Source organism: Pseudochaenichthys georgianus, chromosome 16, assembly GCF_902827115.2.
Source record: "Pseudochaenichthys georgianus chromosome 16, fPseGeo1.2, whole genome shotgun sequence".
Taxonomy (NCBI): domain Eukaryota; kingdom Metazoa; phylum Chordata; class Actinopteri; order Perciformes; family Channichthyidae; genus Pseudochaenichthys; species Pseudochaenichthys georgianus.
The window spans coordinates 23,662,386-23,677,891 of NC_047518.2; the positions used below are offsets into that span (position 1 = coordinate 23,662,386).

The 15,506-nt window shown below is 44.2% G+C and overlaps 1 protein-coding gene across 1 annotated transcript; it reads right to left on the bottom strand.

Annotated features, from left to right (window-relative positions):
* On the bottom strand, nucleotides 1-14,972 carry phactr4b (phosphatase and actin regulator 4b). Its single transcript, XM_034102301.2, is given in 15 exon segments — nucleotides 1-1,548; nucleotides 2,457-2,533; nucleotides 2,666-2,803; nucleotides 2,889-2,950; nucleotides 3,295-3,350; nucleotides 3,526-3,724; nucleotides 3,821-4,110; nucleotides 4,968-5,481; nucleotides 6,900-7,031; nucleotides 8,641-8,988; nucleotides 10,965-11,495; nucleotides 12,384-12,464; nucleotides 12,925-13,095; nucleotides 14,387-14,449; nucleotides 14,452-14,972. Coding segments are annotated over 15 exon segments (2,799 nt in total). The 5' UTR covers nucleotides 14,573-14,972; the 3' UTR covers nucleotides 1-1,532.
* Between the last annotated feature and the right edge of the window lie 534 nt (nucleotides 14,973-15,506).

The window sequence follows — 15,506 nt, forward strand, 5'->3', positions numbered from 1 at the left end:
GATTTGTAAGGTTTTTAATTAGATCCAGATGTGACTATTTACAATCAAAAAGAAAACTGTCAGTCCGTACAATTCCACATTCAATTAAAAAGGAACTTAATTTGACAGAAAAGGTATTCTTTCATATTCCCATTCTTGTAGCATTTAATCATAAACTAATATGTTGTGCTTAAAAAAATAGCAACCTATATTACTTTTATATTTAAAATGTATTTTCAAATGAAAGGAAGACAAGATATACACAAGCATCGGTTAAACCTATATCAACCTGTACACAGCATGAACAACCCTGTAAGCTACTGGCCAGACAACAACTTAAGATAAAACACTTCTGCAGTTTCAAAATGTTCCAGCCAAAATGACTCCCTGTTAACCGTTTATATATTTTCTGATTTGTTTTGATAAATCCCTGATCTACACGCACAGTAACTTACATTAAACTTCTAGTATAGACCATACTAGCATCACCTTATTCAAAATGGCTACAGATTGCATTGCATGTTTGACCTTTAAAGGGAAGTACAAAAACTCATAAAAAAGTATAAATGAAGAGAAAAGGTCCAGATCCAACAGCATTGGATTCTGTGTTGGCTCATGCAGTGAATTGCAGAAATCAGTGATATGAAAACCAGTTTTCTTTAGTCCTTTAGGCATCGAGTAAGTTGGCACAGATAAAAACACCAACCAGCCTCCTGACCGGCACCTTGTACTATATTAACGCTTAAATGGCCACCTCACATCACAACCATAAATACAGGCAAGCCAAATAAACATTAAAAAAAGGCTCAAATAAAAGCGGTCACTACTCATGTGATCAAAGTTACAATATAAAATATCTTGTGCATTACAGACTATTTCGTAATAAGATCTTTCCAAGTTTCATTCTAAGGTATAACAATAGCAGTCTGTACACAATTTATATAAAACACACAATATCCCAGAGATGTCCAGTCCTATAACAGAATAACCCAGTCTTCGTCGCTGCAGCCGCTTCTCTCTCATCTATTATTACTGTGTGGAGTGTTATGAATCATCATCATCGTCATCATCATCATCATCATTATGGTCGTTATTATTACTATTATTATTGTGTGTTATTACATTAACAAGATGAGTTAGCTTTTCCATATACAGTAAAGAAGAAAAAAAAGGCAACACAGAATGAGGCCGCGTTAAAGGTTGTAACTAGATCCAGTCCCCGAGGGGTACCACACAACAGCAGAGTCAGCCCTGTAGGTCTTCCGCCACTTCCCCCTTCATTGGCACGTGGTTCCCCCTGTTGTCCGGGATAAATACTGCATCTGGTCCCCAACCACCACCGCCACCACCTCAGTTCAGTCAAAGCAATGTAGTGGGAGGGCGATGGAGGGCAAGCAAGAAGCATTTCTTGTTTTTAGTCAGTTCTAGGCTTTCCCTGATAATCTGTACAGTACATTCGGGAAATGTAAAAGGGCGATCTGTCTGCATAGGGAGCAGCTTCTGGCCACGCAGAGATCTTAAGTGCTTCATAATCCACAAAGAGGAGAAGGGGGCTAAGGCCGATGAAACCTAAACAAAACAAAGAGATTTCATAAGAAACAAACCTTTATATTTATAATACTTACTCAGTATTTCCATGAAATTGAACCCTGTTGTTAATATTGTTTATGATCATTATTTGTTATGATCAGCAATAGCCATTCCATGTATTTAGATTATGTCATCTATCTATAGAGTAGGTTTAATTGTTGGCATCAGGATCTGAAAATCCTGTGCTGCATTTGATTTAACTTCCTATGCAGAAGGGATTTACATGATGCATGCAATCCAGGTTTAAATGAATGATTTTTTAAAAAACTATCCTAATTATATCTGCCCCACTGTTTACTCTTCTGTGTTAACGCTGTATCCAGTTACTGTAATGCAAAATCACTATTCGGGGACATTAAGTGTCTAGGTGACAAACAAAGTGGCTTTTACTGTGAAATAGTCACAGGAAACACAATGTCACTGAGGAAAGTGCCGAGATCAATCATTCGTCTGGAGACCTTATGGTCGCTAGACAACATGGCAGAAATCCTTTTTAGCATGGCAGGGAGTATGGGTCCAAGAAGAAACAGCTGTGCTTCTGTGAGCTTACAGAAAAGGAGTTGCAGAAATCATCTGACTTTTAGCAGGGTAACTCCATTTAATGTTTCCCTTTCATCTGACGAAAACTACTTCCCCCGTGTGAACTGTGGAATCAGATTGGCTCTGTTCTTTATTGAAACAGTATGAGCAATATGTGTGTTTTTGTGTAGACAGATACACCAGTTGCTTTTCTGCTGCACTTCTGACACAGTAGCTGCACACAGAGTATTTGCTGTAGTATTAAAGCCCACTCGCTGTTACCACGGTAACCACAGTTGTCGCCAAGTCAACCAGGACTGAAGTCGAAAAGGATTGTAATTGTCAAGATCGTTCTGTTGAAAGTATACCTCGTGTAGATCCTGCTCTCTTCATGCACCTCCATTTCAGTGCTCTTATAGTCGTTGAGCTCCTTCCTGATGGCCGCCTGGATGTCAGGAAAGAGGGAGGTGGCGTGAACAAAAGGAAAAATGCTAAACATTGCTCTTTGATGTTGATCAAATGTAAAACACAGTCCACTGCTGAGAGATCAAGTGTTTGCTGGACACAGTAAACAGACCTTGTCAGCCGGAGTCAGCTTGGTCCACGGCTTTTCCGCTCTCCGATCATAATCATTGGCATCTGTGACTTCCACATATTCGTGGAACCGCAGGATTTTTCTTGCCTGTAGTTCTGCAACTGTGGGTCTTTGACTCAGCTATAAAAACACATGTCAGTTTAGTATCAAGCACTATAGATGGTTTGACTCTTGAACGTCTGTTTTTTTTAGGGTTTCACCTCACCTTCCTGGTCAGCCGCCGTTTGATCTCTCTAACCTCCGCTTGTCTGTCAGACCGATTTCTAGCTGGAAAAAGAGGGAAGGACAACAGACAACAGAGCTTTATTTAGTTTCTGCATGAAAGCCTGACTTCATGTGCTACAAAGGTAAAGACAAATCGTTTCTAAAATTAGACATCTCAAGCTCAATACGCATTTCAAATAGTCTTTTCAAGTGGATGTTGTTGCATGTATAAAATGCTTATTTACATAAACAATTCATTCATGGACAAATCATCAGTCCAAATTGAGCTGTAATGATTGTTAAACCCCACAAAACTAAAGTCCAACAAGCTTAAGAACAGCACACTCAAAACTGATTTTTGTAATGGATAACAACAATTGAGAAGGAAAGAAAGCTTTGATACTAACGCTGAAGGATGTTTCTTTGCTCGAGCTCCTCAGCAGTGGGTCTCTGGCTTAGTCGCCTGAAATAGTAAAACAAGAGAAGGGACTATTTTTAAACAGTTCCATTACTTTGTCATTCAGGCAATAAGTAGGACAGAGATCTAAGAAATGATCTGTAGATTTCTTCACGAAATGCACATTCACTATTGTCAGTTTTAAGGGTACAATTGCAAGTTTGGTGCCGTCTGTCTTTACCGAGTGAGTGCAGAGCCGATCTGTGTGCGGATGGCATCCCACTGCTCCCTGCTCTGCCAGGTGAGGCCGGTCTGTCCTGGAGGCTGGTCCTCTCTATTGCTCCTGTCCTGGGCAAACCTGTCCCTCTCTGGGGCGCATGGACGGTTGCTCAGCTTCAGAGCCAGGGTGTCCTTCCTCTTGACCCTGCTGGCCAGGGCGCCTGGAAGAACCAAGAAGAGATGTGGTGAGGTGTGAACGACAAAGCTCTTGAAACAGTACATCATGTTTATATGTCATAAAACATCATTATGCTTACTAATTGGGGGTTCATCCTCCTCATCTTCATCTGAGTCTTCATCTTTATAAAGCACAGGGCCATCTGAGTCGCTGTCCTCCCGACGCATGCCATGCTCTCCTTCCTCTTCCTCATCCTCTTCGCTGCTGCTTCCCCCCGGGATCACGCAAACACCGGCGTCTCCGACAAAGCATCTGCGACTCCGTGGCTCTAGCTCTGGCTGTGGGATTTCCCCATCGTACTCCTCCTCTTCCTCATCATCTTCCTCATCTTCTTCTTCTTCTTCCTCATCTGAGTAGTCATCTTCAGATCTAATGGAAAGAGAAAATATAACAGATTTACACATAAAGAATACGGATGAAGCATCTGTTTTGGGGTATTTTACTAATAAAAGCACTTAAACATGACTAACTGATTTGACCAATTCAAGATGTAGGTATCCAACCTTCAACATAATGAACTATAGCTGTACTATAGAAGTCTTATAGAAGTCTTATCCCAACCTTATAGTTGTACTTGACTTTGCTATGATCAGGGAAGGGTTTTCTTTAGGATGCTTATTGTCTCATGCCTGGCTGGATCTCATGAAGGTAGACGCCTTGAACTGTTCTGCTCTTTTTCTTTGTCACCTAGTGAATTTACATGATCATGTACTGAGTCTGAGTGTGGGGGAAACTTCTGAAGCAATTGGAGTCAGGACTCAGAGAGACACGAGGAGAGCTGGAGCTTTGATGGCAAACACTGACGGTTTATTTGGAACTTTGGCCGGAGAATTCACAAGACATGTCACGGGCCACGGGTTGACCACACGGTTGAGATGCCACGATCAATTCTGAAGACCCCTCCTGTAGTTCCAGGTTTTAACTAGTTCAGAGGGTAATAATCATCATTCTTCAATAGATAGACTAAACAGCTGAGGACACTGAATCACATTTGTTGTCGCTTATGGCTCGGGGTCATCTACACCCGAGAAGGATGTGTTCCAGGTGTCCCACAACAATAACTATCTCTGACCGAGAATTGCCCGGTCACAAACTGGTAACAACAACAAAATGCTAGGGCAGCCCCTCCTTAAGGGAGATAGCATGCTGCCCAAGGTGGGGCATCTGCGTCAGAGGGCAAAAGGTAAACATCTATGGAAATGATTCCCTGACACTGAGAAACTCACAGTTTTAGTGGTTGGATGCTGACGGGAAGGGGGCGCCCCGCCTGGTAGTCCGGAGGGGTGTCAAACAGCAGCGTGTGTGCGCGCTGCGACCCGTCAGGATGCGGCTGAGCCGGGCCGGGGCTGGACAGCGCCCGCTGGATCATGATGTGCAACGGGACGGGAGCAGGGCGCTGAGGGGAGTCATTGGTGGGGCTGGGTGGGTCAAACAGCATGGGTATGGGCTGGGGCAGCGGGTGGGGGTAGGAGTGCTGATGGTGGAGGTGGTGGGAGTGTATCTGTTGGCGGGGAGGTGAAGGTGGTCTGTGTGTCGGAAGGGGAGGGGAGGCAGGAGGGGGAGGCAGCTGAAAGCCCATAGAGAGGCTGTGGTCCTCGATAGAAAGCGGGGAGGGGATGATGGGATGGTTTGGGTCCTCCGTGTTGCGCTTAGTGACGGGGGTGGTCCTCTTAGGAGGCATGGGGGGAGAGGGCTTGGCTGGCACAAGACTGGCACCTCCAGTGGCTTGGGTGAAGTCACCTGCACATAGACAAACAGTTAAAACATGAAGCCATAAAGCAAGACAGTTACAGCTAAGGCCTGACGGTGAGAGAGCGGATAAAGGCCATTGAAGGTAAATAAACATAACTATAAAGAAGTATGAAGCTGGAGGAGGAGAAGGGGGTACGTTCTAAGATGATCAAATGTTTGAATATTGTCTGAGATGATTAATTTACAAGAAGCAATTTGAAACTTTGTTCATACATATCAGTATGTTGTTTTCCTCTGAATACGTCCAATTCACAGCTATGGCTCTTCATAAACCAGACGCTCATGAAAATGTGGTGATTATATGTTTTTTAAAATTCTGTTTAGAAAATGTCTTCTCCAGATTTCCCCCCCCAGTCCCGGCTCAGTGTTCATTACTATGATAATAATAATAATACATTCTTCAATGGCCTTTATACAGCGCTAGATGTGAATGACTTGCTTGCAGGCCTCTTATTTTTCTATTCAGTTTGCTGCTGTCACATGAGAGCACATGCATCAGCTGTTCATGTTTGATGTACCCAACATGACAGAATACACATGAACAAATAAAAATACTGGGGTTACATGTCTGACTGAGCATTATTGCGCACATACATACAGTGTTTGAGATCACATGACTGTGTCAACATGAATGCGCGCACTGCCCCCAACACACCAGTATGCAGCATGTGCCCCAGGTCACACAGACGAAGAAGATACACACACAGCCTACATGCTCTTGACCTGCCACTTTGTTTTGTTTATGAGCATCTTGAAAGTGCAAAGCTCCTAAACAAAAGTCTATAATCATTAGCATGCACAGTTGAATATTTGCTATACAATTATTAAAACGCTGTAGATTAGCTTTGAAGCCACATCATTGTTAAAAGCCATAGCCGTGCTACTGAGATATAATAAGAGTTCAGTGGCACCAGACTTTAAACATGCAGTAGACTGGATTACATCTTCCTTTTTTAAATTAAGTCAACCCCTTGTGTTAGAGCCCTTTAGCCCCTCCATTCATATCCATCCAACCATCCCGGTTGAGCAAGAGCTGAGTGGATTAGCACTTTGAAATTCACTTGACGCATTGAAGGCCACACCGGGAACCCGCTAAAGGCTCTCCCTCATTCACATGCCGAATAGGAGAGTAAAGCATCAACAACATTCGATCGCTCGCTCACACAGAAGTTGGTTCTCATGTACACAAAGCACCCAGCACTCATGATCAGCTCATTATGTGCATGCGGCTCCTACATACCACATCCAAAGAAAAGCAATCAAGGCCAGGTAAAAACGCATTTGGGGGGGGGGGGGGGGTATGCTGGGAGCGAGAGACGACGCGACACGATGAAGAACGCAGACTCTGGACGAGGCATTCCAAGCACGGCAGCCTGGCCACAGAGACCCCAGAGGGCATCCTTTACCTGAGCGCAGGCCTCCGGCCCGCCGGCACAGGTAGACGGGCAGCGACAGGTAGACATCGTAGTCGCACTCTCGCTTCCAGCAGGACCAGTAGAAAGGGAGCTGAGCGTTCTCTCCCCCCTGCAGGGCGGAGACTAACAGGGAGGAGACGGAGGCCTTCAGCGGGAGTCTTTCATTAGCTGCAATATGGTGGTACTGTATATGTTGATGTATGGATAAAGTGCGCTGAAGGAGGGCCCTACATGATCATCAATCTATTGAAAAATAGCCCCATATTGTGGGAAACATGTTTTGTTTGTGTTCCTGCCAAAAAAGATCAAAAGGTCGATACCACAGGTATGTCTAATGTTGGTTTAATATGAAGCAACACCAGGAACACCTTAGCTTAGCTTAACTATGTTCATACAAATGACCTACCAGCTTTTATTAACACATCATTTCTAATCTCTTTCATGCATACAAAAACTAAAATGTAAAACAACACGTTGTGCTTAGCCAAGTGTCTCCAGGATGTAGCTTTCCAAAATGTTAAGCAATTACTTTTAAAAGATTATTTAGTTATGAATTTAAGTCAACTCCATTAAGATAAGGACTTCTGTTCTCTAAATTGGATTTCTTGTTGGCCTGCTCTATGTAGTCCAAAGCTGTTAAAGCTGAACATGTTTCCAAGCTACAACCAAACAGCCTCAAGAGACAACAAGCAACATGTTTCCCTTTGTGACAGGTCACATGACTAGCTGATAAAATGACATACGAGAGAAACAGCGTATTATAACTAAAGAAAAAGCTATCACACAGACTCATCTTCAGGCATGACAACATGTGCCCATCAGCTTAAGGGACCACAATTCATCAATTCATCAGATGCTGATAATAAGCTACAAATGAATCAAAGCAGACAGCCTTGCCCAAGTGGGAATAAATGCAAGATCCCAGATGAGACAAACCCACAGTAAACAACAACAACAACAACAACAACAACAACAACAACAACCAGCACACCGCAACTGTGTGAGCAGCTTCCCACAGCCACAAGAGTCCGTTATCTTCGGAGTGTAAATTCTGGGGAGAAGTTGCAGCTAAAAGCAGTCCAGGCGTAATAACGAATTAGCAGGGGAAAAGCTCTTCAAGCTGCGCAGACAATCATTAACAGGACAGGAAGTGTGTGTGTAGCTAACTTCTTTAAAAGACTCTCATTGCCATCAGTTGTGCACTGACTCATGAATGAATGAGAAATGTTTTCGCCAGTGGGAAAATGACATGCTTAGTGAGCAAATACTTTAGTGTTTATCATGTATACTTGACGGTTGATGTTTGGTTCATGGGATCATGTTGATACCCTCCATCTAGGCGTGGCTATCGTTGGATACAAGTGACAATACCAATAAAACGTACTTTAATGATAGCACTACTAATGGAGTATTGCATTTGATGCCTTTTTTTAAAATAATTTTTTACTTATTATACTTTATGTGATTCCCATCATGTGAATACAAAAATCCCGCTTTGTAAAATACCATCACCACCGCTGATGAATGATAACATATATTTAAAAACACCGCATTATAAGCCTACTGCAGTAGGGGGCCAATCATGTCGCAAATTAATCAAAGGACACCTGAAAGACTGCATGCAAAAAGTACATGGTAGAACTGGGTATGAAAAGGATAGAAAATAGACTCAATACTAGTTAGAACTGGGATATTTACTGATATTCATCATCTGCAATTGAGCAGAACTTACCCAGCATGGGGGCATTTCCCCTGTTCACAGGCTTGGGAGGGGGCAGAGGGGGCTGCTTGGTGCCATGAGAGGTGGAGGTCAGGGTTCCACCTGAGGACTGCTGAGTGGACGTCCCTGCAGAAGAGATGGACCGGACAGGTTTGGGCGCCACGGGCGAGTGAGAGCAGTACTGGCCTGCGGGGTGGTTGGATGAGGTGCGGGGTGAACCCTTGCCTCCAGGTTCGGGGGCGGAGGTCATCAGCCATTTTGGAGGCATGACAGAGTGTTTAGGTGGCAGAGGTTCACGCAGGGTGTTCTGCAGGGCGTCCCGCAGGGCTTCGGGGTCGGGGACAAAATGGCTGTCTGACTCTGAAAACACAACAAAAATAGGTCATTCACTACAATAGTATTCTGGGGAAATTTGGACAAAAGTGGCAGTAACATTTTAACATCTGTATCCAGCTTTAATACACACACTATTCCACATGGTAGGCATTTAAATCTCATTATGAAATATTTCTCTTCATGTTTCAGTACAGAGACTGAGCAGCAAGCTAATTCTTTTGCTGCTTCAACACTCAGAAGCGCTCCCTGTGATAGCACTTGTTTGAGAATTGCATTATCTAGGGATCAGCGGCGAAGATAAACAGAGTGGGCGACTGCAATTAGCACCAAACCCCACCAAACCCCCCCCCCCCCCCCCACGCTGCTGATGCTGCTCCCACCCCATTCCTCAAAGCCACAGATCTGAAGTGCAGGGTTATTTATTTACAGAATAGCCTTTATCACTGTGGCATCACATCACATAACCAAAGAGGAAATAATACCGAAGAGAGGAAGTGAACATGAAGAACAGAGGAATAGAGAGAGAGAAAAATGAGGACAGAAAGAAGGAGATGTGATAAAGATAGAAAGAGAGTGGGAGAGAGAAAATCAGCATCAGAGAGAGAAAAAAGGAAAATACAAGGTGAGAGAGAAGAGAGACAAGCAGGGACACATGAAGGAAAGTGGGAGAAAATATCTGTTCACCTGCATATCTGAAAAATAACTCTCTTTTCTAATAGTAGTTCTGTATTGGCGTGTTCAATATGATGCATTATGTTATATTATGTTGCAACCAATGTTCCACATGTGGATAATTAAGGTTTCTTCATCTTATCAACGTACTGCTGAACACAGGTACAGAAGCGATTCATGTGTCAGATAAATGATAACTGGATCCAAAAGCACTGTTATTTCTCAAAGTTTAGTGTTTTAGTCAAATCAATTAGCTATGGCTCTTCCCCAATTATCACAGGGCTGACAGTGTTAGCGTTAATAATGTGTAAAGTGATGGTGCCACATTAATTAGGAGAGGAGAGGAAAGGACGAGCTATTCCCTCATGTTCCTGAATAAGAAGCGTAGCTGGGGCAGGGCCCTTGGGAGCCGACAGGAGCCTGTCTATATCTGGCAGGACAGCACATAAGCAGGAGAGTGACAGTATGAGTGAGTGGACTGATGAATCACCTACTATCATTAAGGATGTGTGAAAGAGGTCAAATTGTAGAACACCTTATCTTTGACTTTACAGTGAGGATTATTTAAAGGTCTCCTATCATGCAAAATGCACTTTTTTATGTCTCTTATACATAAATATGTGTCCCCGGTTTGTAAGGGAACTCAAAAAGTGTTGGAAAATAAAGCCCTCTCTTTTCCTCCGTACCCAAATCTCTAAAAACGGGGGTACAACGGAGCTGATCCAGATTTCCTGCCGATATGACGTAATATCGAGAATGTGGGCTGGCTTTATGCCCACGGCCCAATCAGAAACGTTGCTATCAGAAACAATGCCCGATGTGTTTTGTAAGTAATATGGTCTTTGTTTACATTAGCAAGCATCGCTAACACTCAGAGCTGGAGGAGAGAGTATGTGTAAAGAAGCAGGAGATAAAAAAGGTACTCACGTTGTGGTAAACCCGCAAGAGAAAAAGCATTTGTGCTCTATACTGCTTCAGAAATAACCCTTGATGTGGTTTTGAACATGATATGGCATTTAATCACGGCAGCATTTAGCTGTGTATCTGGGTAGAATTCTCCTGCATGAACAGCCATAAGCTCCCCCCTCTTTTTTTTTTTAAAGCTTCAGACCCAGAATCAGCACTTCTCTCAGAGGGTTGAAATAGAGGGGTATGGCTAGAATGGGTAATCTGTTTGGTATTTTGAGCGTAACACTTCATAGACATGTTCTTTATATATTTGTATTATCTGAGAACTATAATATATGCCTAAAATTGGGATAATAGGAGACCTTTAAGATGGACTTCATGATAACAAATTGTACCCAAAAATACTGGAAATGCCTCACCTCTGCGGGCCCTGCCCTCCTCAGCAGACGCATGTCGGGGGAGGGTGGGCTTCCAGTCGGCCTCAGCAGGCCGACTCCTCCGTCCATCCTCCGAGGGGGCCTTCTGCAGCCCGGGCCTCTTCTGGGCGTCCTCTGGGTGGAGTCTGCCTCCGCGCCGGCCCTCCTCCATCTGCCCCTGCCAGACCATGTTGGGCTTCCACTCGCCGTCTACGTGTGGACGTGGCCCCATTCCCCCCCCTCTGCGAACATCTTCATGCAGTCCCATGCCCCTGGAGCCTGGAGCCCCCCGGCGCTCCCCGTCCGAGGGAGAGTGGACTCTGCGGTCGTCTGGCTGGGCGAGCCAGGCTGGGTTCTTCCTAAAGTCTGACTCTGAGGGGGGTTTGCCCTGGCTGCATGGACTCCTGCTGCCTCCTCCTCCTCCTCCTCCTCCTCCTCCTCCTCCTCCTCCTCCTCCTCCTCCTCCTCCTCCCACACTAACAGGCAGCGTGTGGCCGTTCTTCACGTAGTGCTGCTTCAAGTTTGCTGTATCTGCTTCGGAAAAAAGTTGTTCAGAAGAACATATGTCTTGTGAAAATACAGCTATAAATGATTATTCTGGAAAGAAAACCAAACACAAAATGTTTATTTCATCTAAATTATTCAAATTGTTTAAACTGCCAAAGGCCTTGTTTGATGTTATCGAATACTTTTGGGGTGTTCTCTCCCTCTTGAGCCTATGATAAAACAGAAGTATGATACGATAAGTCGATTAATCCATAAAATGATTAACATCAACTTCCTTTAGGTAATTTCCCCATCTAAAAATGCTAAATAAAATGTTAGTTCTGGCTTCTCAAATGTGAGGATTTTTGACTGCTCTCTGGTTATTTACTTTATTAACTACCTATTGGTTTACGATCGAGTTATTCAAAGAGGACACCTTGGGCCCTGAGGTAATGTTATTGGACCCATTTTCTGATATTCTATAATACCTATAATAAGTAATACAAATAAGAAAATAACAGATTATTTGGTAATTCAAATCGTTTTTAGTTTACAGCCCTGTTCAGCAGTAAAACAGGAGGGTGTGTGTAGACAGTGTGTTTGTTGGTGTGGTGAAGGAGCAGCTGTAGGTTTAATAAATGGGCTTCTGCAACAGCGGGGCCGGCATTACGCTTGCACACACCCCTCTCAAAGCAATTCTGCTGCAGGGCACAATGCGTTCCACTTTTCCTCAGCGCTGGAGAGTGGCATGCCATTTTAAACAGATATTACATTGAAAAACAGCAAGGTGAAAGTACATTTGCCTTTATTTTGAATATGTCTTGGACACCTGCTGGTTTGGAGGTCAGTGTTCCTTCCATTATGTTCTGAACTCTGAGTGTACCGTGGTGTGTGGGTGTGATGTCAGATACAGCTGGATTACAAAAGCACTCTTACCATTGTCCGGGACCTCCTTCAGCACCCCCTGTTCTATAAGCTCCTGCCGCGTACGCCTCGTCGACATCTTTCTCTCCAGTTCTGCCGTCAAAAAACAGTTTTTACGTTACACACCAGGGCTGCACAATAAATCCTGTCAGCATTGCCATGCGTGTATAGTCCAATCCCAGAACGTGCAATGTCAAGAAAAGAAAAGAAACTCTTAGACTTTATGGTAAAAGTGTTAGCTTTTTGATACATTTTCCATGAATTATCTACGAGGGAAGTCTGGCAGCCCTATTAAAACACAGTTTTCTTTTTGAGGAGAAAATAATGCAGTCAAATCAGTCAAATTTAAATCTGACCTCATGCGCCAGAATTCAAAGATGTCGTTTAAACAGGATGTTTTGTTCGCAGCTTATTGTCTTATTGTAGCTGATCACATGACGAGAGCCAAAGCAACCTGTAACATTCAGGCAGCGACACGTGCATTGAGGCATTTAGCTGAAAACTGAATGTCACTGATACGACCGTTGATAAAGGACACAATGACGCCACAGACCTTCGGAGGTTTCCTTGAACTTGTCGCTGCTTTTCTTCTTCCGCCACTTCCATGGCTTGAAGATCTTGCCCAGGGTGGAGAACTTTCCCTTACGCTTTGGGGGAGGGGTGGTGTCCCCCGTGCTGTCCGTCTCTCCCACCATAGTGCCGTGGTGCTGCTCAGCTTCATCATCTGAAAGAAAAGCATATATCGAAGTGTTTTTATATACGTTTTTTCATATATTTTTGGGCCACCAGGGCCTTTATTGAAGAGACAGAGGGGATGACACACCGATGGGCGGGCAGCTCTACCAGGTGAGATATAGGGCGGCTCTAAGTCTAACTTTTTTAACCACATTTGTTGTAGCCTAAAACAAGATGCAGGAAAAGATGTGCAAAATAAGAGTCGAGATCCAGCAGCAGTCACAATACTCTGAGAGGAATTGAGCTCATCTCCTGCCGTGCTCATAATGGCTGTTATTATCTTTAGCTGTTAGTTCTCGGGGACTGCGTGTGCTTTGGCAGGGTGATGCTGAGAGCTCATAGACTCCTCCACATATCCACAGTTAACGGGAGAGGTCTGACGCTGGCGTTCAGCCAAGATCTCTCACTGTCAAGTGCTCACATTCCTTGGCTGGATGGAGACTAGTGCCTTATCAGCCTTTCAGCCCTCAGTGCCACTGTAGTGGAGAGAGACTCACACATGGAAGCCGTACAGTAGCAGAATGTAGTAGCAGCCATGACCTACGCATGCAGCTCGCTGTCAAGAAGAGTAACGTGAAGAAGAACGCTGATTATGAAATGCCATTAAGGCTTATGATACTCCATTTAATGGCATTGTGCCGTCGTGGTTACATATTGTGATTGACAGGCACACTGACAGGGTGCTGAGCTCACAGAGAGTTTAACACGTTAGCTCTTCCAAGGCTGCAGCTGCTGCACTCAGCAGACATAATATTTACCAGTGGAGAGAGATTTAAAACATCCAGTCTCAGGCACACACAGGATGTCCCCTCCTGGAAGTCTGATTCCCACAGCACTGTGCTCTCACACAACACCTATGTGGCATGATTAGCCGTCTAATAAAGAATGTGGAAACATCAATAATATCATTTCTGGAAAGAAACTGTGTTTGACACACACAGCAGGCGCGGCGGGGTTAGCTACAGACAAGCTTTCCTGAAGCTGGCAGGGTTTCAGTATCTTGCTAAGGGACATTTTAGCATTGTGGACAGTTGCTGACACAGGATTCAAACCCATTTTTGCAGCTGAAGGACAGAGTCTTTAACCGCTGCTGCACAAGGCTACCTCAATGCTGCTGGCGGGGTAACATTTGAACCAAATGCTTACAGTGTTTAAAAGTAGGACATTTGTATAAATGAAAAAAACATTTAAGTATAAACCGTTTGAATTCATGGACCAATTTAAAAATGAGGCTTTGTTGTAATGTCCTGGAGAGCCAAAAAACAAAGATACTAGTCTACCTGGAAGAGGGGTGTTAGGTGTCCAGCTTCCATGGTGGAGGGACTTTAAACAGCATGCCATGAGGAAGCATGGAAATCAGCTGTCCTATATATGTCCCAACAGAAAATACAAGACGGACAAGTTCCAGAGAGCTGTTCGAAACCGCAGCGGGGAGGCTCCCGGTTCAATAGATATGTCCACACCATGGAAGGAAATCCAGCTTATCTTTGCGAGGTAGAAATCTGAGGATTCAGACCAGCTGTCATAGCATCCAGATTAAGCATTGCCTAAGGCCGCCTGTGATCCAGAACTGAGGTTCTCACACAGCAGACTGCTCCGTCACAGGAGCCTCTGACACAGTGGCTCAGCTGAAGGCAGTGAAGCAGGAAGAGCTGCACACTCCACAGGGCGCTGCAGAGACCACGATTACAGAAGACTCAGCACATGCAGCAGCCATCTATTTGACGAAGATGAACGACCATGTTCTTAGGTTTGTACATTAACCATGGACGTCCGATTATAAAGTGTCAATCCACCAACACAAAGAGAAAAAAGAAAAAAAGTGCAGTACGTCCGATTCAATGATCACACCCAAGAGAGCTGTGAATCCACTTGCAATTATTTCTCACAGATACAGAGAGAGAAAACTCTTCCTTACATGTCATTGTTTCAGCTGTAGTGAGAAGTGGTCTGGTGTGTGGTGGCACTACAGCTGTGTATGGGAGTGGGAGGAAAGGGTCAAAAAGAGCCACAAAAAGGGAGAACGAGTACAGGAGTTATGGGAAAAGGGGGCTGGGGGGGCGGGGGGAACAGCCTGGAAACACAGGGAGGAAATGGCACTCCACCCTGACTCTGTGACCGAGAACAAAGACAACCTATTTCCCCTCAAACTCAACAACAAAACTGCTCATAAACACAGCGCTGCTTCAAAGTAAATACAAATAATATTTTTTAACATCTAGATATCGTGAACATATTACATCCAATAATCTGGGTTTTAATGGTCCTGCTCTGTAATCAGCAGCTCTGCCAAGATAAGGCATACCGGTCAGGAAGCATGGGGGTGTGTGACGGCCCGTCCACACAGCGGCGTTGGAAGCTTCTTCCAATTCGCTTCTGCCCATTCACTTTGAATGGGGT